Source organism: Scyliorhinus torazame, chromosome 7 (genome assembly GCF_047496885.1).
Source record: "Scyliorhinus torazame isolate Kashiwa2021f chromosome 7, sScyTor2.1, whole genome shotgun sequence".
Lineage (NCBI taxonomy): Eukaryota > Metazoa > Chordata > Chondrichthyes > Carcharhiniformes > Scyliorhinidae > Scyliorhinus > Scyliorhinus torazame.
Window position 1 is genome coordinate 161007483 of NC_092713.1, and position 26926 is coordinate 161034408.

At 50.4% G+C, this 26926-nt stretch overlaps 1 protein-coding gene across 4 annotated transcripts in view; it reads right to left on the reverse strand.

The window, feature by feature from the left end:
• LOC140426651 (uncharacterized) overlaps positions 1-26926 on the reverse strand; it is a 140185-nt gene that overhangs the window by 21681 nt on the left and 91578 nt on the right. For 2 of the 4 annotated variants that reach the window (XM_072511731.1, XM_072511733.1), the window contains exons 6-7: positions 9047-9260; positions 1229-1469 (exon numbers count right to left, since the gene is read on the reverse strand). In XM_072511731.1, coding sequence (XP_072367832.1) covers positions 1229-1469; positions 9047-9260 — 455 coding nt within the window. Of the gene's footprint in view, positions 1-1224; positions 1470-9046; positions 9261-26926 lie in introns of all 4 variants that reach the window. The other 2 variants (XM_072511732.1, XM_072511734.1) reach the window with 2 other exon arrangements.

A 26926-nucleotide genomic window follows, 5' to 3' on the forward strand; every position in this document is an offset into this window, starting at 1 on the left:
GGCTGGATAGGCTGGGACTTTTTTCCCTGGAGTGTAGAAGGCTTAGGGGTAATCTTATAGAGGTCTATAAAATAATGAGGAGCATAGATAAGGTAGATAGTCAGCCTCTTTTCCCAAAGATAGAGGAGTCTAGAACTGGAGGGCACAGGTTTAAGGTGAGAGGGGAAAGATACAACAGAGACCAGAGGGAAAATTGTATCACACACAGGGTGGTGAGCCTCTGGAACAATTTTCTCCTTTAAAAAACAGTTGGACAGTTGCATGGGCAGGGTGGGTATAGAGGGAAATGGGCCAAATGTGGGCAAGTGGAACTAGCTCACTGATAGAAACTGGGCGGCATGGACAAGCTGGGCCGAAGGGCCTGTTTCCATGCTGTAAACATCTATGACTCTATGAACAGAGACCCTGATCAGACCCCCCTATCAGAGATCTCCCAAAAGAGACCCCTCCAAAAGATACCCCCCCAAAAACGACCCCCCCAACAAAGGGCCCCATCGAACTCCCTATCAGAAACCCCTTAACAGAGACCTCCATCCTAGCTGCCTGATGACCAACTATATTATAAAGCAAGAGTGCCTGTTCTTATAATATCCAGCAGGTGGAGCTCATGTGCTATTTATATTCAAGGCGAGCAAATTAACAGCAGGGACAGGCCATTCAGCCTTTATAATCCACACAAGCCTCCTCCCACCGTCTCCCCCTGTCGCCCTCTCAGAATATCTTTCTATTTCTTTCTTCCTCGTCTGTTTATCTCGTCTATTGGATCATTGTGTGATAACGAGTTGCACATTCTCAGGGTAAAGAAGTTTCTCTGACTCCCCAATGGGATTTATTCATGTCTATCAAAGGCCGGCTGCAGAGAGTTATGTTGCAGATCTTTCATCATCAATTTTAATGCAGGGACAGGCTCGAGGGGCTGAATGGCCTCCTCCTGTCCCTAGGATCCTATTTAATGTTTATGGCCCCGTCCCACAGCACAAGTGGAAACAGGTTACCTGACATTCTCCTCTTTCCCAGATCTCCAAATGTTCCTGATCGTTATGTATTCTCAGTATCACACTTGTCAATCTTGTTTATTACCTTCTCCAGTATTTCAGTGTCCTATTTCTAATAAGAGCTCATTGTCTGTCAAGTGTGACGTAACTAAGATCCCAAACCCAGTTTAACAGAATCTGGTCTGTACTTTAATGCCAAGTCTAGGTGAAAGTGAGAAGTCTGGATTACCAACCAGCCGAAGAGATTGTAGGGAGGGGGTTTTCCTCAGGGTGGCTTGAATCTCCTCGCACCTTAGTTCCCCAGACGCACTGTCTGCTGACCGGCTGTTAATCTGCTCCAGGCTGGATGAACGGAGTCTGTTCAGTTTACTGACCGTGCTGTGTCTAATCGTGGAGAAGAATGCCTTCAGGGAAGAGCTGGATTTCTGGTGGCTCTTTGGACTGTGCCGAGCTCCAGACTGACTCTCAGCAACACTGAACAAGAAAGCAGAGAGTCAGCCACATGATGCTCACACACACGCTCATCAATGCTTTACATTAGAGACAAGAAAGGCAGTGGTCCCACAACCCAGGCAGTGGGCAGCAGGATGGGTCACACAGCGGGTCAGGGTCGGGGTGTGGGTCACACAGCGGTTCAGGGTCGGGGAGTGGGTCACACAGCGGGTCAGGGTCGGGGTGTGGGTCACACAGCGGTTCAGGGTCGGGGAGTGGGTCACACAGCGGGTCAGGGAATGGGTCACACAGCGGTTAAGGGTCAGGGGGTGAGGGTGGGTTACACAGGGAGTGAGGGAATGAGTGTGGGTCACACAGGGAGTGAGGGAATGAGGGTGGGTCACACAGGGAGTGAGGGAATGAGGGTGGGTCACACAGGGAGTGAGGGAATGAGTGTGGGTCTCACAGGGAGTGAGGGAATGAGGGTGGGTCACACAGGGAGTGAGGGAATGAGGGTGGGTCACACAGGGAGTGACGGAATGAGTGTAGGTCACACAGGGAGTGAGGGAATGAGTGTGGGTCACACAGGGAGCGAGGGAATGAGGGTGGGTCACACAGGGAGTGAGGGAATGAGTGTGGGTCACACAGGGAGTGAGGGAATGAGTGTAGGTCACACAGGGAGTGAGGGAATGAGGGTGGGTCACACAGGGAGTGAGGGAATGAGGGTGGGTAACACAGGGAGTGAGGGAATGAGGGTGGGTCACACAGCGGGTCAAGGATGGAGGGTGGGTTACACAGGGAGTGAGGGATCGAGGGTGGGTTACACAGGGAGTGAGGGATCGAGGGTGGGACACAGGGAGTGAGGGATCGAGGGTGGGTCACACAGGGAGTGAGGGATCGAGAGTGGGTTACACAGGGAGTGAGGGATCGAGGGTGGGTAACACAGGGAGTGAGGGATCGAGGGTGGGTCACACAGGGAGTGAGGGATCGAGGGTGGGTCACACAGGGAGTGAGGGATCGAGGGTGGGTCACACAGGGAGTGGGGGATCGAGGGTGGGTCACACAGGGAGTGAGAGAATGAGGGTGGGTCACACAGGGAGTGAGGGATCGAGGGTGGGTCACTCAGGGAGTGAGGGAATGAGGGTGGGTCACACAGGGAGTGAGAGAATGAGGGAGGGTCACACAGGGAGTGAGGGATCGAGGGTGGGTCACACAGGGAGTGAGGGAATGAGGGAGGGTCACACAGGGAGTGAGGGATCGAGGGTGGGTCGCTCAGGGAGTGAGGGAATGAGGGTGGGTCACACAGGGAGTGATGGATCGAGGGTGGGTCACACAGGGAGTGAGGGATCGAGGGTGGGTCACACAGGGATTGAGGGAATGAGGGTGGGTCACACAGGGAGTGAGGGAATGAGGGTGGGTCACACAGGGAGTGAGGGTGGGTCACACAGGGAGTGAGGGATCGAGGGTGGGTCACACGGAGTGAGGGATCGAGGGTGGGTCACACGGAGTGAGGGATCGAGCGTGGGTCACACAGGGATTGAGGGAATGAGGGTGAGTCACACAGGGAGTGAGGGATCGAGGGTGGGTCACTCAGGGAGTGAGGGATCGAGGGTGGGTCACACAGGGAGTGAGGGAATGAGGGTGGGTCACACAGGGAGTGAGGGTGGGTCACACAGACAGTGAGGGATCGAGGGTGGGTCACACGGAGTGAGTGATCGAGGGTGTGTCACACAGGGAGTGAGGGATCGAGGGTGGGTCACTCAGGGAGTGAGGGAATGAGGGTGGGTCACACAGGGAGTGAGGGATCGAGGGTGGGTCACACAGGGAGTGAGGGATCGAGGGTGGGTAACAAAGGGAGTGAAGGATGGAGGGAGGGTCACACAGGGAGTGAGGGATCGAGGGTGGGTCACACAGGGAGTGAGGGATCGAGGGTGGGTCACACAGGGAGTGAGGGATCGAGGGTGGGTCACACAGGGAGTGAGGGATGGAGGGTGGGTCACACAGGGAGTGAGGGATTGAGGTAGAGTCACACAGGGAGTGAGGGAATGAGGGTGGGTCACACAGGGAGTGAGGGAATGAGGGTGGGTCACACAGGGAGTGAGGGATCGAGGGTGGGTCACACAGGGAGTGAGGGATTGAGGTAGAGTCACACAGGGAGTGAGGGAATGAAGGAGGGTCACACAGGGAGTGAGGGAATGAGGGTGAGTCACACAGGGAGTGAGGGATCGAGGGTGGGTCACACAGGGAGTGAGAGAATGAGGGTGGGTCACACAGGGAGTGAGGGATCGGGGGTGGGTCACACAGGGATTGTGGGAATGAGGGTGAGTCACACAGGGAGTGAGGGATCGAGGATGGGTCACTCAGGGAGTGAGGGATCGAGGGTGGGTCACACAGGGAGTGAGGGATTGAGGGTGAGTCACACAGGGAGTGAGGGATCGAGGGTGGGTCACACAGGGAGTGAGGGTGGGTCACACAGGGAGTGAGGGATCGAGGGTGGGTCACACAGGGAGTGAGGGATCGAGGGTGGGTCACACAGGGAGTGAGGGAATGAGGGAGGGTCACACAGACAGTGAGGGATCGAGGGTGGGTCACACAGAGTGAGGGATCAAGGGTGGGTCACTCAGGGAGTGAGGGATCGAGGGTGGGTCACACAGGGAGTGAGGGATCGAGGGTGGGTCACACAGGGAGTGAGGGATCGAGGGTGGGTCACACAGGGAGTGAGGGATCGAGGGTGGGTCACACAGGGAGTGAGGGATCGAGGGTGGGTCACACAGGGAGTGAGGGATCGAGGGTGGGTCACTCAGGGAGTGAGGGATCGAGGGTGGGTCACACAGGGAGTGAGGGATCGAGGGTGGGTCACACAGGGAGTGAGGGATCGAGGGTGGGTCACACAGGGAGTGAGGGATCGAGGGTGGGTCACACAGGGAGTGAGGGATCGAGGGTGGGTCACAAAGGGAGTGAGGGATCGAGGGTGGGTCACACAGGGAGTGAGGGATCGAGGGTGGGTCACACAGGGAGTGAGGGATCGAGGGTGGGTCACACAGGGAGTGAGGGAATGAGGGAGGGTCACAAAGGGAGTGAAGGATGGAGGGTGGGTCACACAGGGAGTGAGGGATCGAGGGTGGGTCACACAGGGAGTGAGGGAATGAGGGTGGGTCACACAGGGAGTGAGGGTCGAGGGTGGGTCACACAGGGAGTGAGGGATCGAGGGTGGGTCACACAGGGAGTGAGGGAATGAGGGAGGGTCACAAAGGGAGTGAAGGATGGAGGGTGGGTCACACAGGGAGTGAGGGATCGAGGGTGGGTCACACAGGGAGTGAGGGAATGAGGGTTGGTCACACAGGGAGTGAGGGTCGAGGGTGGGTCACACAGGGAGTGAGGGATCGAGGGTGGGTCACACAGGGAGTGAGGGAATGAGGGTGGGTCACACAGGGAGTGAGGGAATGAGGGTGGGTCACACAGGGAGTGAGGGAATGAGGGAGGGTCACACAGGGAGTGAGGGAATGAGGGAGGGTCACAAAGGGAGTGAGGGTGGGTCACACAGGGAGTGAGGGAATGAGGGAGGGTCACACAGGGAGTGAGGGAATGAGGGAGGGTCACAAAGGGAGTGAGGGTGGGTCACACAGGGAGTGAGGGAATGAGGGTGGGTCACACAGGGAGTGAGGGATCGAGGGTGGGTCACACAGGGAGTGAGGGAATGAGGGTGGGTCACACAGGGAGTGAGGGTCGAGGGTGGGTCACACAGGGAGTGAGGGATCGAGGGTGGGTCACACAGGGAGTGAGGGATCGAGGGTGGGTCACACAGGGAGTGAGGGTGGGTCACACAGGGAGTGAGAGAATGAGGGAGGGTCACAAAGGGAGTGAAGGATGGAGGGTGGGTCACACAGGGAGTGAGGCATCGAGGGTGGGTCACACAGGGAGTGAGGGAATGAGGGTGGGTCACACAGGGAGTGAGGGAATGAGGGTGGGTCACACAGGGAGTGAGGGAATGAGGGAGGGTCACACAGGGAGTGAGGGAATGAGGGAGGGTCACAAAGGGAGTGAGGGTGGGTCACACAGGGAGTGAGGGATCGAGGGTGGGTCACACAGGGAGTGAGGGAATGAGGGTGGGTCACACAGGGAGTGAGGGAATGAGGGTGGGTCACACAGGGAGTGAGGGAATGAGGGAGGGTCACACAGGGAGTGAGGGAATGAGGGAGGGTCACAAAGGGAGTGAGGGTGGGTCACACAGGGAGTGAGGGAATGAGGGAGGGTCACACAGGGAGTGAGGGAATGAGGGAGGGTCACAAAGGGAGTGAGGGTGGGTCACACAGGGAGTGAGGGAATGAGGGTGGGTCACACAGGGAGGGATCGAGGGTGGGTCACACAGGGAGTGAGGGAATGAGGGTGGGTCACACAGGGAGTGAGGGTCGAGGGTGGGTCACACAGGGAGTGAGGGATCGAGGGTGGGTCACACAGGGAGTGAGGGATCGAGGGTGGGTCACACAGGGAGTGAGGGTGGGTCACACAGGGAGTGAGGGAATGAGGGAGGGTCACAAAGGGAGTGAAGGATGGAGGGTGGGTCACACAGGGAGTGAGGGATCGAGGGTGGGTCACACAGGGAGTGAGGGAATGAGGGTGAGTCACACAGGGAGTGAGGGTCGAGGGTGGGTCACACAGGGAGTGAGGGATCGAGGTTGGGTCACACAGGGAGTGAGGGATCGAGGTTGGGTCACACAGGGAGTGAGGGAATGAGGGTGGGTCACACAGGGAGTGAGGGTCGAGGGTGGGTCACACAGGGAGTGAGGGATCGAGGGTGGGTCACACAGGGAGTGAGGGATCGAGGGTGGGTCACACAGGGAGCGAGGGATCGAGGGTGAGTCACACAGTGAGTGAGGGAATGAGGGAGGGTCACACAGGGAGTGAGGGATCGAGGGTGGGTCACACAGGGAGTGAGGGAATGAGGGAGGGTCACACAGGGAGTGAGGGAATGAGGGTGGGTCACACAGGGTGTGAGGGATCGAGGGTGGGTCACACAGGGAGTGAGGGAATGAGGGTGGGTCACACAGGGAGTGAGGGATCGAGGGTGGGTCTCAAAGGGAGTGAAGGATGGAGGGTGGGTCACACAGGGAGTGAGGGATCGAGGGTGGGTGACACAGGGAGTGAGGAATCGAGGGTGGGTCACACAGGGAGTGAGGGATCGAGGGTGGGTCACACAGGGAGTGAGGGATCCAGGGTGGGTCACACAGGGAGTGAGGGATTGAGGGTGGGTCACACAGGGAGTGAGGGATTGAGGGTGAGTCACACAGGGAGTGAGGGAATGAGGGAGGGTCACACAAGGAGTGAGGGATCGAGGGTGGGTCACACAGGGAGTGAGGGAATGAGTGTGGGTCACAAAGGGAGTGAGGGATCGAGGGTGGGTCACACAAGGAGTGAGGGAATGAGGGTGGGTCACACAGGGAGTGAGGGATCGAGGTTGGGTCACACAGGGAGTGAGGGATCGAGGTTGGGTCACACAGGGAGTGAGGGAATGAGGGTGGGTCACACAGGGAGTGAGGGATCGAGGGTGGGTCACACAGGGAGTGAGGGAATGAGGGAGGGTCACACAGGGAGTGAGGGATCGAGGGTGGGTCACACAGGGAGTGAGGGAATGAGGGAGGGTCACACAGGGAGTGAGGGATCGAGGGTGGGTCACACAGGGAGTGAGGGATCGAGGGTGGGTCACACAGGGAGTGAGGGAATGAGGGTGGGTCACACAGGGAGTGAGGGATCGAGGGTGGGTCACACAGGGAGTGAGGGAATGAGGGAGGGTCACACAGGGAGTGAGGGAATGAGGGAGGGTCACACAGGGTGTGAGGGAATGAGGGTGGGTCACACAGGGAGTGAGGGATCGAGGGTGGGTCACACAGGGAGTGAGGGAATGAGGGTGGGTCTTACAGGGAGTGAGGGATCGAGGGTGGGTCACACAGGGAGTGAGGGAATGAGGGAGGGTCACACAGGGAGTGAGGGAATGAGGGAGGGTCACACAGGGTGTGAAGGTCAGTAGGACAGGTATTGTGGTCACCATCTCATTGTTGTTGGATCTTGCTGTGCACATTAGCTGCCCCGATCTCTGACATTGCACCAGTGACCATATGTGAAAAAGAATAAATTTTCTATGAACTAGTTTGGATTATCCTGAGGTTATGAAAGGCAAAAAATACAAATCCATTATTTAAATGCATGAATTGCCATGACGATGAACTATCCATAGTGCGATGGCTGTTGGTGAATATAAATTTTTAAAATAGATCTGGAAATTTAAATCCACGGTTTGTGAAGTGATCGTGCAGCTGTCATGTTCTGGGGAAGACCCAAATGAAATCTGCCACTCCTACTATTGCCCATTCCTAATTGTCCCTTGAGAAGGTGGTGGTGAGCTGCCTTCTTGAACCACTGCAGTCCATTTGGTGTAGGTACACCCACAGTGCAGTTAGGGAGGGAGTTCTAGGATTCTGACCCTGCGATAGTGAAGGAATGGTCGATATATTTCCAGGTCAGGGTGGTGGGTGTCTTGGAGGGAGCTTCTAGGTGGTGGGGTTCCCAGGTATCTGATACCCTTATCCTTCTAGCTGGTACAGGTTGTGGATTTGGAAGGTGCTGTGAAGGGGCCTTGGCGAGTTCCTGCAGGGCATCTTGTAGATGGTACACACGGCTGCCACTGAGCATCGGTGGTCAATAATTGTGAACACCTCGATTAAATTCCCTCTCGACCATCCCTGTTCTGAAGAGACCAAGCCCAGTTTCTCCACTCACTCTCCACACAACTAACGTACCTGTCAGTAAGACGCCCCCTCCCACCCCCCAACTACAGGATTGGCATTCCTGTCACGCCTTTCACAACACCAGGATCGCCTCCAAAGCTCTTTCCAGCCAATGAAGTAATCTTCGATGTATAGTTTCTACCGTAATGCAGGAACCATGGCAGCCAATCTGCACACAGCAAGATCCCCCAGACAGCATTGAGCTATCCCTTTTGAAGAGACACTGTGTCAGGGGAATAATGACAAGTCCCGGAACCACCCCCCACTGCTCTCCAAAACATGTTCAGGGATCGTTTACATCCACCTGAGAGGGCAGAGTTTTGATGCTTTGTCTGAGAGACAGCCCCTCTGACAGTGCAGCACTCCCTCAATACTGCACTGGGGTCTCAGCCTGGATTACACGCTCAAGTCTCTGCAGTGGGATTTTGTACCCCGTGGCACTGTGACTCAGAGGCGACAGTGCTCCCTGCTCGAGGCAGGGCAGCCCCAGTTCCGGATGGTGTTCACCGTCACTGAGGTGTGTTTCGTACAGGGCTCTCTCCAGTACCTCAGCCAAGCGTCCATTATCATCCGTCCACCAAGGCAGCAAGTGTCTAACTGACATCCTAGCCAAGTCTGCCTCGACCCATTCAGACAGGGCCGTTGATCATGAACCACGATTATTTATAATCCATTCCTTTTGCCCCTGCTGTTGCCAGACTCTAGACCAATATTAACTCATCCACCGCTTCCGGGCCTTAAGATAGGCCTGGGATGGAGCCTGAGGCCTACTCAGGTAACAGACCGACTGTCTTCACCATGTGGGGCGGGGGAGAATGAATTGGAACTGAGACTCACACTGGTACCCGATGGCCCTCTGAAGGCCCGCTGGCTGGGTGCTGGCTGGGCCCCTCCCCACAGCAGCCTGCTCGGGTCTCGGGTTCGCTGGCATTGGGTCCTGGCCCAGGAGGCCGGGCCAAGCTCCGGTGCTCTCCCGGGTCTGGAGCTGGATCCTCCTGACAGGTAGTGTTGTCCTGGATCTGAGCTTTCACCATCGTGGTATGACTTTCTGCTTAAAGGATAGAGGGAAACAGAGAGAGAGAGACTGTAACAAAATGTGATCAGGATCCCGTGACTTTAACTTATTGACAATGGAAATACGTGGTGGGCAAATGGAGTAGAAGCAATTTAATACTCGATGTCCAACTAAACCTCTGGGCCACAATAATATTTCATCCTCTCACTGAGGTCCCCAACTCTGGCTGAATGTACTCCCCAAGGTTTCATCACAGAACAGGGGATGGGGGGAAAGAGTAGGGGAGTAGGTTGGTTAGTCATTCAACCAGCCAGCAGAGGTACAATGGGCTGAATGGCCTCTCTCTATGCTGAGGAATCTATAATTCAGCCACCTCCTCCATCCAACCACCCTCCATTGGTCAATGACACATCCGTGTTTGTGATGTCCCACCTTCTCATAGCCAATGGGAAAGCTAACAGCCCTCTAGGAATGGACCTGGATCATCGGTCAAACCACACTTTCCTGCCACCCTCCATTAGGAAGAATTGTGTAAAAACAAAATGGTTCTTTGTAAAGCCCATTATAGTTTTCTAATAATCAAAACGCCGCAGGTGCTGGAAATCTGAAATAAAAACAGAGAATGCTGGAAAACCTCCGCAGCATCTGTGGGGAGAGAGGCAGAGATAACAGGCTGGATTTGCGCCTCAGACTCGTCAGGTGCGTGTTGGACCCTTTAGCGACTTCAGAGATGCACACTCAACTCATGCTGACTTTGACTGGGGTTTTCGTTCCTTCACGCGAGGGCAACGAGCAGCGTGCAAGCTGTGGTACAGTGCAGGAGGAGTCTGGGTGCTGAGGTGGCCTGGTGAGAAGGCCAGCCTCACAAGACCAGCAGCCAATGTCGTTCCAATGGTCTCTGAAGCTCGTTGCGCCCTTCCCTTCGCCGCCTACACAGCTCTCCCCATGCCTCCTCAATGCTCCCTCATATCCACCACGCCAGTGCACCTTAAAACCCTATACCCCCTTCATGTCACGCACCAAACCATGTGAATAATGAGATTAAGGCTGAAACATGCAAATAAAAAGAAAGATAATCTTGTTTTAGGTTTTGGACAACTATTGTTCATCATTCTTCCATTCACCCCTCCTCTTGTTTCTTTACTAGTCCTGTTCACATGCCCCTTGGCTATTCCCACCAACTCTTTTGCCATTTAATATCTCTAATCTTCCATCATATCAGAATTTCCCTCTGTCCTTTTTTCCACCCTCCTGCTTTTGTCATGTGAGAGTACCTTTAAGAAATGGGGGTTTATAAAATAGCTGTAGTGGATGTACCTTTAAGAAATGGGTGTCTATCAGTGATGTCAGAGTGTGGGTGGAGCTGCGCTGTCTGTCTGCATTTACTTTCACTTTGGGCTTGCAGCTACAGGGTGTGTTTAGTTTTGTTTTAGATTTGGAGAAGCTGCAGTCACAGCAAGATGTGTATGAATCTCTGCAAGCTAAAGAATGTTCATTTGGTGATTTCAAAGTAGTAACTGTTCTCAGTAGTGAAGTTGAACCTGATGTCTTTCTGTAAAATGGTTCTTTTTGTCTTATGGATGTTGCAGGGAAAGATTAAGAGTTACTTAGAGAGTACTGTATTCTTTAGGGGATTTATTGGTGTTGGTAGTTGTTAAGATGTTTACTGCGGGTTTATAAAGTGTTAACTGGTTTCATAAATAAACAGTGTTTTAATTTAAAAGTACTGTAGATTTTTGTTCAATCACACCTGCAGAGTGGGACCGTGTGCTCCCCATAACCACAATCTATTCAAAGCTGTGGATCAGGTGAACTCCATGATACACTTTGGGGTTCTCTAAACCGTGGCCTATTACAAATTGGGGGCTCAAGGGGGATACAAGTCTATCTATTGGATTGGCTTAGTGAACTTAAAGACAGTGGGGGGGTGAGTATATTGTGGTTGCTTTTCAGGTGTGATATTCCAGTTTAAGTAGGGAGTGTGTTGTGGACAATGGCTCTTTCAGAGGCTCTGAAGCTTTTGGGGGTGGAGACGGCCACACGCAGTACCTTACGGACAGAGACTAAAAACAGTCTTTTAGATTTGGCAAAATCATTGCAGTTAACATAACCTGACAAAATGCGAAAAGATGAGGTAATTATGGTGGTGGCTAAGCATTTAAAATTGCCTGTGATACAGTCTGACTCATTGGAAATGGCAAAAATTCAGTTAAAAATTAAACAAATGGAACATGAGAAAGAATTAAAGCAGCTTGAATATGAAAGCGATAGAGAGGAAAAAGAAGAAGATAGAGAAGAAAGGAAAACAGAAAGAATAGCCCTAGCAGAACAAAAAAAAAAGAGAAAGGAAGATGCAGTTCAGGGAAAAAGAAAGAGAGAGAGAAAGAGAGAGAGAGGAAAAAGAGAGAGAGAGTTTGAACTTCGGAAAATGGCCAAGAAACATGACAGTCAGTTAAAATTGGCGGATGTAAAGGGAAATGTACAGTTTGAGGATAGTGATGAGGATAAAGAGAAAGAGCGTCAAAGTCGAAGGCTTGGTGGGGATCTATTTAAATATGTCCAAGCATTGCCAAGGTTTGATGAGAAGGAGGTGGAAGCCTTTTTCATTTCATTTGAGAAGGTAGCTAAACAAATGAAATGGCCACAGCAGATGTGGGTATTACTGATTCAAACAAAGTTGGTAGGTAGAGCTAGTGAAGTGTTTGCATCACTATCAGAGATGGTATCTGAGTCGTATGAGGAGGTGAAAAGATCCATCTTAGGTGCATATGAACTAGTGCCTGAAGCCTACAGAGAAAGGTTTAGAAATTTAAGGAACAAATTTGGTCAAACATACATGGAGTTTGAAAGGATCAAACAGAGTAATTTGGATAGGTGGATAAGGGATTGGAAAATGGACCAAATGTATGAAGCTCTCAGAGAAATTATACTTTTGGAGGAGTTTAAAAATTCAATTCATGATGTAGTGAGAACTCATGTGGAAGAGCAGAGGGTTAAAACTGCGAGGTTAGCAGCAGAAATGGCAGGTGATTATGAATGAGTTCATAAATCAAAGTTTGGTTTCCGACATCAGTTTCAGCCTGTGAGGGATGGAAACTGGGGAAAAGAGAAATACTCAAGTGGTAGAGGTAAAGGTGATCTGATGGGAAATAATAAGGAGAGTGTACCTCAGATTAAAAAAGAAATCCAGGAGGGTGGAAGAGACATGAAAAGTTTCAAATGTTTTCCCTGTAATAAACTAGGCCATGTAAAGTCGTCGTGTTGGTGGTTGAAGAAAAACACTGGGAAGGCTGATGTGGTAAAACAGGATAAGGCAGTGGGGTTTGTTAAAGTAGTAAAGGAAAGCCCAAGTGAAGCGAAGGAGGTGCAAAAAGTTGTACAGCCTGGTCTGGAGGTGATTGATAAGAAGGTGCCAGATGTCTTTAAAGAATTTACTTGTGTGGGTAAAGTTTACTCATGTGTATCACAAGGAAAAGGTAAAGAAAGTCACAATTTAAAGAGATACGGGAGCTACTCAATCTTTAATGGTAAAAGATGAGGAGTGAGGAGTTATGTAGTTTGGCAAGAATGTTGCCAGAAAAGGTGGTAATATGTGGAATTCAGGGTGAGAAGAGTAGTGTTCCATTATATAAGGTAAGGTTGGAAAGTTCAGTGAAGAGTGGTGAAGTGGTAGTAGGAGTAATAGAGAAACTATCTTATCCAGGAATACAGTTTATCTTGGGTAATGATATAGCTGGATCGCAGGTGGGAGTGATGCCTACTGTGGTTGATAAGCCAGTGGAAAATCAGACAACTGAAGTGTTGAAGGACGAATATCCTGGGATTTTTCCGGATTGTGTAGTAACAAGGTCGCAAAGTCACAGGTTAAGTCAAGAGGAGAAATCAAAGAGTGAAGATGAAGTTGAAGTGTCATTATCAGAAACGATTTTTGATCAGATGGTTGGAAAAGAACAAGAACAGGTGGAGGATGAGGTGGATATTTTTAGTTCAGGAAAATTGGCAGAGTTACAACAGAAAGATATATCAGAAAGCATACAAGGAAGAGGAATCTGAGTGTATAACGGAGTGTTATTACCATAAAAGTGATGTCTTGATGAGAAAATGGAGACCTGTACATATGCAGGCGGATGCAAAGTGGGCAAAAGTTCATCAAGTGGTATTGCTGGTAGGGTATAGAAAGGAGGTGTTGCGAGTTGCACATGAGTTTCCAGTGGGAGTTCATTTGGGAATTAGGAAAACTCAAGCTAAAATACAAAAACATTTTTATTGGCCTGGACTACATAAAGATGTAGTTACATTTTGTTGATCATGTCACACATGTCAAGTGATAGGGAAACCTCAAGCAGTGATAAAACCAGTGCCCTTAATACCCATTCCAGCATTCGAGGAACCTTTTACAAGGGTCTTAATTGATTGCGTAGGACCGCTTCCGAAAACGAAAAGTGGGAATCAATATCTTTTGACTATAATGGATGTGTCTATTAGGTTTCCAGAGGCCATTCCAGAATGTAATATTACAGCTAAAAAGATTATGGAGGTGTTACTTGAATTCTTTCCTAGATATGGACTACCCACAGAAATACAATCGGATCAATGATCAAATTTTACCTCAAGGTTATTCAAAGAAGTTATGGATAGCTTAGGAATAAAACAATTTAAATCAACCGCGTACCATCCAGAATCGCAGGGAACATTAGAAAGGTGGCATCAGACATTAAAGACAAAGTTGAGGGCTTATTGTCAAGGTTATCCAGAGGACTGAGATAAAGGAATTCCATTCGTACTGTTTGCAATTAGGGATGCCCCTAATGAGTCAACCAAATTCAGTCCTTTTGAACTAATTTTCGGCCATGAGGTAAGAGGACCACTTAAATTGATTAAGGAAAAATTGGTGAGTGAGAAATCGGAACTTGCATTGTTGGATTACGTGTCAAATTTTAGGGAACAATTAAATAGAGCAGGTGAATTGGCTAGACAGTATTTAAAAGTTGCACAAAAGGTGATAAAACGGGTAGCGGACAAGAAATTAAAGTTTGTAGTTTTCCCAGTGGAGATAAAGTTTTAGTATTGTTACCAGTGGTAGGTGAACTTTTAAAAGCAAGGTTTTGTGGACCTCATCAGATTGAAAGGAAATTAAGTGAGGTGAATTATGTGGTACGAACGCCAGATAGAGGGAACACTGGTGAGTGTATCATGTGAATATGCTGAAAAGGTACTTTGAAAGGGAAGGAGAGCAAAAGGTGGAGATTTTAATGATTCTATCTCAAAGTGACGAACCAAGTCCAGAATACTTTTCATTTGACATACCTCAAATTAAATTGGAAAATGAGGATGTTCTTAAAAATTGGGATAAATTGTTGAGTTACCTTCCAGAGGAAAAACGGACTGACCTGAAAGAGTTATTGATATCACGTGGGCAAGTTTGTAGAGATAAATTGGGAAGTACTAAAATGGCTATACATGATGTAGATGTGGGACATGCTGTTCCAATCAAACAACATTCATATAGACTTAACCCTTTAAAATTGGCACAGCTTAACAAGGAGATTGAAAGTATGCTTAAAAATGGCATAATTGAAGTGGGTTGCAGCCAATGGAGCTCACCCATAGTGATGGTACCAAAAGCGGAAGTACCCAACAGTTATGTGTGGACCATAGAAAGGTTAATTCGGCTACAAGAATGGACTCTTATCCTATCCCACGTTTGGAGGATTGCATTGAGAAAGTGGGACAATCAGCTTTTATTTCCAAACTGGATTTACTTAAAGGTTAATGGCAGGTACCTTTATCCGAAAGGGTGAAGGAGATTTCAGCTTTTGTGACTCCAGATCGTATATACCAATATACCATTTGGCATGAAAAACGCCCCTGTCACATTTCAACGGTTAACTAACAAAGTCGTTTCAGGATTACCCAATTGTGCGGTATACATCGACGATCTGGTAATTTTCAGCCAGACATGGAAAGAACATTTAAAGCATCTGATGGAGTTATTCGATCGACTTCAGGAGGCGGATTTGGTGGTAAACCTAGTCAAAAGTGAATTTGGAAAAGCCCAAGTCACTTTCCTTGGCCAAACAATCAGATAGGTCCCACGGGTTGTGAAAACAAAAGTTATTGGGGAGTTTCCAATACCCTCGAGACGAAGGGAAATAATGCGATTTCTTGGCATGAGTGGATTTGATCAAACATTTGTGCCAAATCTTTGCAGCGTGGTTGCTCCATTGACGGATTTGCTGAAGAAACGTCGAAATTTTAAATGGACAGTTTGTTTCAACAGGCATTTGACTGCCTGAAGGCTGTGATAACTAATGCTCGTGTGTTGGAGAATTACAAGCGACTCGGTGATCAGATTGAACTAAAGTATTTGACTTTAAAGAGAAATGCTGAGGCGTAGAGAAATGTGCAGAGACCTTCTTGTCCAAAGAGACTGTCAATCGAGAAGGATTCCAGTTGAAGGAAGAACAAAAATGGACTATGTTATTATTAAATGTTTGCATGTTTTGTTTTGTTACAAAAATGTGTATTCATTGTCCATATTCTTTAAAGGAAAGTGAAAAGATGAAAAATAGAACCATCTTGAAGTTGATAGTTTATTTATTTTTTCTTGGGGGGAGGTGTCATGTGAGAGTACCTTTAAGAAATGCAGGTTTATAAAACAGCTGTAGTGGATGTACCTTTAAGAAATGGGTGCTTATCAGTGATGTCAAAGTGTGGGTGGAGATGGGCTGTCTGTCTGCTTTTACTTTTGCTTTGGGCTTGCAGCTACAGGGTGTGTTTAGTTTTGTTTTAGATTTGGAGAAGCTGCAGTCACAGCAAGATGTGTATGAATCTCTGCAAGCTAAAGAATGTTCATTTGGTGATTTCAAAGTGGTAACTGTTCTCAGTCGTGAAGTTAAACCTGATGTCTTTCTGTAAAATGGTTCTTTTTATCTTATGGATGTTGCAAGGAAAGATTAAGAGTTACTTAGAGAGTACTGTATTCTTTGGGGGATTTATTGGTGTTGATAGTTGTTAAGATGTTTACTGCGGGTTTATAAAGTGTTAACTGGTTTCATAAATAAACAGTGTTTTAATTTAAAAGTACTGTAGATTTTTGTTCAATCACACCTGCAGAGTGGGACCGTGTGCTCCCCATAACCACAATCTATTCAAAGCTGTGGATCAGGTGAACTCCATGATACACTTTGGGGTTCTCTAAACCCTGGCCCATGACACTTTTCATCTCCTTCAAATCTGTTACATTTCTAACGGGTCCCAGTTGTATTGAAAAGTAATTGACTCGAAACATTAACTCTGTTTACCTCGACCTAGATGTTGCTGGGTTTTCCCAGCAGTTTCCTTTTTGGAGAACCGCAGAATTGGTGCTGGGACCCCATCTAATCACAATGTATATTAATGACTTTGATTAGGGAACTAAATGTAATATCTCCAAATTTGAGCGTGAGGAGGATGCGGAGATGTTTCAGTGTGATTTGGACAGGTTGAGTGAGTGGGAAAATGCATTGCAGATGCAGTATAACGTGGTTGAATGTGAGGTTATCCACTTTAGTAGCAAAAATAGGAAGGCAGTTTATTATCTGAATGGTTATAGAATGAGAGAGGGGAATGTGCAGCGAGACTTGGGTGTCCTTGTGTACCAGTCACTGAAAAGTAAGCATTCAGGTGCAGCAGGCGGTAAAGAAGGCAAATGGTATGTTGGCCTCTGTGAGAGGGTTCGAGTACAGGAGCAGGGATGTCTTGCTGTAATTATATAGGGGCTTGGTGAGGCCACATCTGGAATATTGTGGGCAGTTTTGGTCTCCTCATCTGTGGGAGGATGTTCTTGCTATGGAGGGAGTGCAGAGAAGGTTTACCAGACTGATTCCTGGGATGGTGGGACTGACGTATGGGGAAAGATTGAGTCAGTTAAGATTATATTCGCTGAAGTTCAGAAAAATGAGGGTGAATCTCATAGAAACCTGTAAAATTCTAATAAGACTAGACAGGGTAGATGCAGGAAGGATGTTTCTGATGGTGGGGGTGTCCAGAACCAGGGGTCACAGTCTAAAGATGTGGGGTAAACCATTTTGTACTGAGATTTTAAAAAAAGATTCAGAGTACCCAATTCCTTTTCTTCAATTAAGGGGCAGTTTAGCGTGGCCAATCCACCCACCTGCACATCTTTTTGGGTTGTGGGGGTGAAACCCACAGAGACACAGGGGGCTGGATTCTCCCAAAATGGGACTATGTCTCCACGCCGGTGTAAGAATGCTGGCGTTTTACTCTGAAGGTTCCTGGGAAAAGGTGGAGCTGATTCAATGACCTGCAGGGGGCTAGCAGGGACCCAGAGTAGTTCACACAGCTTTAGCTATGGGTACGGGCACCTGTACTTCCAGTTTTGAGTCCGCGCATGCGCACGGCAGCGGCCTCCAGCGGCCACGGCGAGCGCCATGGTGGACTCAGTTTGCGGAGGCAAACATGGAAATTAGAGTCCCCTGATCGGCCGCGCGCCCGAGGATCTGACCGTGCGGATATGGCCCCCGGCCGCCTATAAGGGACCCCCCCCTCACCCAGTGTCCGATCCCCCCATCCCCACCAGGGCAGCTGCGGACTCTGCCTCTCGAGCATCCCGACCGGCAAGCTTATTTCCAGGCCGTCGGGAACTCGGCCGGTCGGGAGCGGAGGATCGCTGGGCGGGCCTCTGGCAATGGGCCCCCAGTCGCGCGGAGTACTCCGTGATCACGCCGATTCTCGGGTCCTGGAGAATCGCCGGGCCCGATTTCGGCGTGAAATTGGATTCTCTGCCCTCATGCCGAACGCGGTTTTGGTGCGGGGCTGCGGAGAATTCAGCCCAGGGAGAACGTGCATTTAGTACTGAGATGAGGAGAAATCTTTTTACCCAGAGAGTGGTCAGCCTGCCGAATTCATTACCACTGAAAGCAGTTGAGTTTTCCAGCAGGAGTTAGATATAACTCTTGAGGCTAAAGGGATCAAAGGATATGGTGGGAAAGCAGGAACAGGTAACTGAGTTGAATGATTAGCCATGAACATAATGAATGGCGGAGTGGGCTCGAACCTCAAATGGCCTCCTCCTGCTCCTAATTTCTATGTTTTTATGTTTCTGTTTTCATTACTTATGTTGCCTTACGGACTTGTTTGATGTCTCAATTGATCAGATCTTGAATCTTGTATGTTTAAACATGAATCATTTATTTTTAATCTTTAATTACCTACAGTTCCCAGATAATATCATGCATGGTGCTGCTACTGCCATGCAGGCTGCTTTTAGAGTGTTCGATCATTCTATTACCATGTGAATCTATACATCATACTATCGACAGTGCTATTCTTCAGTCCCACATTAACCCTTTACATGACAATGGCATGCAGGCACATACCACATCCAGTTGGTGGACAATTAATCAGCTCACTGGAGGAGGAGGCTCCACAAATATCCCCATCCTCAATGATGGGGGAGCCCAACATATCTGTTCAAAAGACAAGGCTAAATAGAAGTCATAACAACCTTCACCAGAAGTGCCGAGTGGATGATCCATCTCGGTCTCCTCCTGAGGCCCCCTGCATCACCGATACCAGTCTTCAGCCAATTTAATTCACTCCACGTGATATCAAGAAATGGCTGAAGACACTGGGTACTGAAAACGCTTTGGCCCCTGATAATATTCCGGCAATAGTGCTGAAGACTTGTACTCCAAAACTTGCGCTCTCCTAGTCAAGCTGTTCCAGTACAGCTGCAACACTGGAATCTACCCGGCAATGTGGAAAATTGCCCAGGTATATCCAGCACACAAGAAACAGGACAAATGCAATCCAGCCAATTCTCACCCTATCAGTCTATTCTCAATCATTAGCAAAGTGGTGGAAGAGGTCATCAAAAGTGCTATCAAGTGGCTCTTACTTAGCAATAACCTGCTCACGGACACTCAGTTGGGGTTCCTCCAACGTCACTCAGCTTCTGACTTCAATACAGCCTTGGTTCAAACATGGACCAAAGAGCTGAACTCCAGAGGTGAGGTGAGAGTGACGGCCCTTGATATCAGTCATTTGGTCAGATACGGCAGCAAGGAGCCCGAGAAAAACTGGAGTCAATGGGAATCAGGGGGGAAACCCTCTGCTGGTTGGAGTCATATCTGGCACAAGGAAAGATGGCTGTGGTTGTTGCAGGTCAGTCATCTCAGTCCCGGGACATCACTGCAGGAGTTCCTCAGGGTAGTGCCCTAAGCTGAACTATCTTCAGCTGCTTCATCAATAAACTTCCTTCCAACATAAGAAGTGGGGATGTTTGTGGGTGACTGCACAATATTCAGCACCATTCACAACTCCTCAGATAATGAAGCAGTCCATGTGCAAATGCAGCAAGACTTGGCCAATGTCCAGGCTTGGGCTGATAAGGGGCAAGTAACACTCACGCCACACAAGTGCCAGGCAATGACCATTTCCAATAAGCACCTTTACATGACAATGGCACATTGACATGCCACATCCAGTTGGGAAGTTGGTGGCCCCATAACATTCAATAGCACTACCCCATCCCTGCATCCCCCACTATCAACATCCCCATCCCTGCATCCCCACTATCAACAACCCCATCCCTGCATCCCCCACTATCAACATCCCCATCCCTGCATCCCCCACTATCAACATCCCCATCCCTGCAACCCCACTATCAACATCCCCATCTCTGCATCCCCCACTATCAACATCCCCATCCCTGCATCCCCCACTATCAGCATCCCCATCCCTGCATCCCCCACTATCAACATCCCCATTCCTGCATCCCCCACTATCAACATCCCCATCCCTGCATCCCCCACTATCAACATCCCCATCCCTGCATCCCCATTATCAACACCCCATCCCTGCATCCCCCACTATCAACATCCCCATCCCTGCATCCCCCACTATCAGCATCCCCATCCCTGCATCCCCCACTATCAACATCCCCATTCCTGCATCCCCCACTATCAACATCCCCATCCCTGCATCCCCCACTATCAACATCCCCATCCCTGCATCCCCCACTATCAACATCCCCATCCCTGCATCCCCCACTATCAACATCCCATCCCTGCATCCCCACTATCAACATCCCCATCCCTGCATCCCCACTATCACCATCCCCATCCCTGCATCCCCCACTATCAACATCCCCATCCCTGCATCCCCCACTATCAACATCCCCATCCCTGCATCCCCCACTATCAACATCCCATCCCTGCATCCCCACTATCAACATCCCCATCCCTGCATCCCGACTATCAAAATCCCCATCCCTGCATCCCCCACTATCAACATCCCCATTCCTGCATCCCCCACTATCAACATCCCCATCCCTGCATCCCCCACTATCAACATCCCCATCCCTGCATCCCCCACTATCAACATCCCCATCCCTGCATCCCCCACTATCAACATCCCATCCCTGCATCCCCACTATCAACATCCCCATCCCTGCATCCCCACTATCACCATCCCCATCCCTGCATCCCCCACTATCAACATCCCCATCCCTGCATCCCCCACTATCAACATCCCCATCCCTGCATCCCCCACTATCAACATCCCATCCCTGCATCCCCACTATCAACATCCCCATCCCTGCATCCCGACTATCAACATCCCCATCCCTGCATCCCCACTATCAACATCCCCATCCCTGCATCTCCACTATCAGCATCCCCATCCCTGCATCCCCCACTATCAACTTCCCCATCCCTGCATCCCCCACTATCAACATCCCCATTCCTGCATCACCCACTACCAACATCCCCATCCCTGCATCCCCACTATCAACATCCCCATCCCTGCATCCCCCACTATCAACATCCCCATTCCTGCATCACCCACTATCAACATCCCCATCCCTGCATCCCCCACTATCAAGATCCCCATCCCTGCATCCACCACTATCAACAACCCCATCCCTGCATCCCCACTATCAACATCCCCATCCCTGCATCCCCACTATCACCATCCCCATCCCTGCATCCCCCACTATCAACATCCCCTCCCCCTGACTTCCGGGTGCGGCGATGACCAGCTGAGTCGCACGTTTCGGCAGCTCCCTGTGAAACGGACTTTTGGGCTCTTGATAGGAGCCCCAACGGCAATTTTGACGGCTAAAAACACTGTGCGGTAAACCAGAAGGGAATCCCCCCTGGATACGGATGGAAAAAGGAGGAGAGAGTGGCCAGATTGCAGTGGATCCTTTAGAACAGCGGCAAGGAAGGCAAGCAAAAACCAAGATGGCGTCGGAAGGTGGCAGTTTAACATGGGGCCCTGAACAACAAGAGTTCTTGAAATGCTGTGTGGAAGAGATCAAAAAGGAAATGAAGAAAGAGCTGTTGGCCCCGATACTACAGGCGATCGAAGGGCTAAAGGAGGAACAAAAGACCCAGGAGCGGGAGCTTCGGGTCGTGAAGGCAAAGGCAGCCGAGAATGAGGACGATATACAGGGCCTGGTGGTGAAGACGGAGACGCAGGAGGCACATCAGAAACGATGTGTGGAAAGGTTGGAGGCACTGGAAAACAACGCAAGGAGGAACAACCTGAGGATTCTTGGTCTTCCTGAAGGTGTGGAGGGAGCGGACGTCGGGGCATATGTGAGCACGATGCTGCACTCGTTAATGGGGGCGGAGGCCCCGGCGGGTCCGTTGGAGGTGGAGGGAGCATACCGAGTGATGGCGCGAGGACCGAGAGCAGGAGAAATTCCCAGAGCAATAGTGGTGAGATTCCTCCGTTTTAAGGATAGAGAAATGGTCCTTAGATGGGCGAAGAAATCTCGGAGCAGTAAATGGGAGAACGCGGTGATCCGCGTTTATCAAGACTGGAGTGCGGAGGTGGCGAGAAGGAGGGCGAGCTTTAATCGGGCCAAGGCGGTGCTTCATAAAAAGAAGATAAAATTTGGAATGCTGCAACCGGCAAGACTGTGGGTCACATATCGAGGGAGGCACCACTACTTTGAGACGGCGGATGAAGCGTGGACCTTTATTGTGGAAGAAAAACTGGAATGAGCGGGTTATTAAAAAGAACGTTCGAACAAAGTGGTGGGGCGAATGTGGGGGGCAAAGAGGGGTTTTATGTACTAATCCTGCGATGTGGTAACTTTTCTCTCTCCCACAGGTGGTGATGGGGGGAGGAGGGGAGGTGGAGGAGATGGGGCGTTGGCCATTGGGGGCGGGGCCAAGGGAGAAGCGCGGGCTTGGTTCCCGCGCTATGATAATCATGGCAGGAATAGAGAAGCAGGAAGGAGGGGGCGTCGCACGGTGCGAGCCGAGGTCACGGGGGGAAGCCGAGGTCAGCCAGAGTTTGCTGACTTCTGGGAGCAACATGGGGGGAGTAATTACGCTAGCGGGGGATCTAGCGGGGGGGGTGGGAGGGGGGAATTACTGGGTTGCTGCTGCTGGGGAGAGGGGGGAGCTGGTATGGGAGAGGATGGGCGGGGGGGCACCGCCTGGGGGAGATACAGCTGCGTGGGAACCGGGTGAGGAGCTGGAAAAAGGTGATGGCTAATCGACAAGGGGGGGGGGTAGGAAGCCCCCCAACTCGGCTGATCACGTGGAACGTGAGAGGGCTGAACGGGCCGATAAAGAGGGCACGGGTACTCGCACACCTTAAGAAACTTAAGGCAGATGTGGTTATGTTACAGGAAACGCACCTGAAACTGATAGACCAGGTTAGGCTACGCAAAGGATGGGTGGGGCAGGTATTCCATTCGGGGCTAGATGCGAAAAACAGGGGGGTGGCTATATTAGTGGGGAAGCGGGTAATGTTCGAGGCAAAGACTATAGTGGCGGATAACGGGGGCAGATACGTGATGGTGAGTGGCAAACTACAGGGGGAGACGGTGGTTTTGGTAAACGTATATGCCCCGAACTGGGATGATGCCAATTTTATGAGGCGGATGCTAGGACGCATTCCGGACCTAGAGATGGGAAAGCTGATAATGGGGGGAGATTTTAATACGGTGTTGGAACCAGGGCTGGATAGGTCGAAGTCCAGGACTGGAAGGAGGCCGGCAGCAGCCAAGGTACTTAAAGATTTTATGGAGCAGATGGGAGGTGTAGACCCGTGGAGATTTAGCAGACCTAGGAGTAAGGAGTTCTCGTTTTTCTCCTATGTCCATAAAGTCTACTCGCGAATAGACTTTTTTGTGCTGGGTAGGGCATTGATCCCGAAGGTGAGGGGAACGGAGTATACGGCTATAGCCATTTCGGATCACGCTCCACACTGGGTGGACTTGGAGATAGGGGAGGAAACAGGAGGGCGCCCACCCTGGAGAATGGACATGGGACTAATGGCAGATGAGGGGGTGTGTCTAAGGGTGAGGGGGTGCATTGAAAAGTACTTGGAACTCAATGATAATGGGGAGGTCCAGGTGGGAGTGGTCTGGGACGCGTTGAAGGCAGTGGTTAGAGGGGAGCTGATATCAATAAGGGCACATAAAGGGAAGCAGGAGAGTAAGGAACGGGAGCGGTTGCTGCAAGAACTTTTGAGGGTGGACAGACAATATGCGGAAGCACCGGAGGAGGGACTGTACAGGGAAAGGCAAAGGCTACATGTAGAATTTGACTTGCTGACTACAGGCACTGCAGAGGCACAATGGAGGAAGGCACAGGGTGTACAGTACGAATATGGGGAGAAGGCGAGCAGGTTGCTGGCACACCAATTGAGGAAAAGGGGAGCAGCGAGGGAAATAGGGGGAGTGAGGGATGAGGAAGGAGAGATGGAGCGGGGAGCGGAGAGAGTGAATGGAGTGTTCAAGACATTTTATAAAAAATTATATGAAGCTCAACCCCCGGATGGGAGGGAGAGAATGATGGGCTTCTTGGATCGGCTGGAATTTCCCAAGGTGGAAGAGCAGGAAAGGGTGGGACTGGGAGCACAGATCGAGGTAGAAGAAGTGGTGAAAGGAATTAGGAGCATGCAGGCGGGAAAGGCCCCGGGACCGGATGGATTCCCAGTCGAATTCTATAGAAAATATGTGGACTTGCTCGCCCCGGTACTGACGAGGACCTTTAATGAGGCAAAGGAAAGGGGACAACTGCTCCCGACTATGTCTGAAGCAACGATATCGCTTCTCTTAAAGAAGGAAAAGGACCCGCTACAATGCGGGTCCTATAGACCTATTTCCCTCCTAAATGTAGATGCCAAGGTCCTGGCCAAGGTAATGGCAATGAGAATAGAGGAATGTGTCCCGGGGGTGGTCCACGAGGACCAAACTGGGTTTGTGAAGGGGAGACAGCTGAACACGAATATACGGAGGTTGTTAGGGGTAATGATGATGACCCCACCAGAGGGAGAAACGGAGATAGTAGTGGCGATGGATGCCGAGAAAGCATTTGATAGAGTGGAGTGGGATTATTTGTGGGAGGTGTTGAGGAGATTTGGTTTTGGAGAGGGGTATGTTAGATGGGTGCAGCTGTTGTATAGGGCCCCAGTGGCGAGCGTGGTCACGAATGGACGGGGATCTGCATATTTTCGGCTCCATAGAGGGACAAGGCAGGGATGCCCTCTGTCCCCATTATTGTTTGCACTGGCGATTGAGCCCCTGGCGATAGCGTTGAGGGGTTCCAAGAAGTGGAGGGGAGTACTTAGGGGAGGAGAAGAGCACAGGGTATCTTTGTATGCGGACGATTTGCTACTATACGTGGCGGACCCGGTGGAGGGGATGCCAGAAATAATGCGGATACTTGGGGAGTTTGGGGATTTTTCAGGGTATAAATTGAACATGGGGAAAAGTGAGTTGTTTGTGGTGCATCCAGGGGAGCAGAGTAGAGAAATAGAGGACCTACCGTTGAGGAAGGTAACAAGGGACTTTCGTTACCTGGGGATCCGGATAGCTAAGAATTGGGGCACATTGCATAGGTTAAATTTAACGCGGTTGGTGGAACAGATGGAGGAGGATTTCAAGAGATGGGATATGGTATCCCTGTCAATGGCAGGGAGGGTGCAGGCGGTTAAGATGGTGGTCCTCCCGAGATTCCTCTTTGTGTTTCAGTGCCTCCCGGTGGTGATCACGAAGGCTTTTTTTAAAAGGATTGAAAAGAGCATCATGGGTTTTGTGTGGGCCGGGAAGACCCCGAGAGTGAGGAAGGGATTCTTACAGCGTAGCAGGGATAGGGGGGGGCTGGCACTACCGAGCCTAAGTGAGTATTATTGGGCCGCTAATATTTCAATGGTGAGTAAGTGGATGGGAGAGGAGGAGGGAGCGGCGTGGAAGAGATTGGAGAGGGCGTCCTGTAGGGGGACTAGCCTACAGGCTATGGTGACAGCCCCATTGCCGTTCTCACCGAGGAACTACACCACAAGCCCGGTGGTGGTGGCTACACTGAAGATTTGGGGTCAGTGGAGACGGCATAGGGGAAAGACTGGAGCCTTGGGGGGGTCCCCGATAAGAAACAACCATAGGTTTGCCCCGGGGGGAATGGATGGGGGATATGGAATGTGGCAAAGAGCAGGAATAACGCAACTGAAAGATCTGTTTGTGGATGGGAAGTTCGCGAGTCTGGGAGCGCTGACCGAGAAATATGGGTTGCCCCAAGGGAATGCATTCAGGTATATGCAACTGAGGGCTTTTGCGAGGCAACAGGTGAGGGAATTCCCGCAGCTCCCGACACAAGAGGTGCAGGACAGAGTGATCTCAAAGACATGGGTGGGGGATGGTAAGGTGTCAGATATATATAGGGAAATGAGGGACGAAGGGGAGACTATGGTAGATGAACTAAAAGGGAAATGGGAAGAAGAGCTGGGGGAGGAGATCGAGGAGGGGCTGTGGGCAGATGCCCTAAGCAGGGTAAACTCGTCGTCCTCGTGTGCCAGGCTAAGCCTGATTCAGTTTAAGGTATTAGACAGGGCACATATGACTGGAGCACGGCTCAGTAAATTTTTTGGGGTGGAGGATAGGTGTGCGAGGTGCTCGAGAAGCCCAGCGAATCATACCCATATGTTTTGGTCATGCCCGGCACTACAGGGGTTTTGGATGGGGGTGACAAAGGTGCTTTCAAAAGTAGTAGGAGTCCGGGTCGAACCAAGCTGGGGGTTGGCTATATTTGGGGTTGCACAAGAGCCGGGAGTGCAGGAGGCGAGAGAGGCCGATGTTTTGGCCTTTGCGTCCCTAGTAGCCCGGCGCAGGATATTGCTAATGTGGAAAGAAGCCAAGCCCCCGGGGGTGGAGACCTGGATAAATGACATGGCGGGGTTTATAAAGCTAGAGCGGATTAAGTTCGTCCTAAGGGGGTCGGCTCAAGGGTTCACCAGGCGGTGGCAACCGTTCGTCGAATACCTCGCAGAAAGATAGACGGAATGGGAAAAAGAAGGCAGCAGCAGCAGCCCAGGATCGGGGGGGGGGGGGGGGGGGGGGGGGGGGGGGAGGAGGAACCAGAAGGACTCTCAGGGTTGTTAATATATACTGTATAGTATGTATAGGTCGTTGCTACAGATAATGATATATTGGACTGTTAAATTATATTTTTGGAGAGTGTTACTTGTGACAAGGCAGTTGCCAATTAGGGCTAGTTTTCATTTTTGTTATTTATTATTTATTCATTTTTTGTTTATAAAATAGGTCATTGTTATTTGTGTTGTTATAATATTGTGTAAAGGATGCACAATGTACTGTGTTGGTTGACCAAAAATTTTCAATAAAATATTTAATTTAAAAAAAAATCCCCTCCCTGCATCCCCCACTATCAACATCC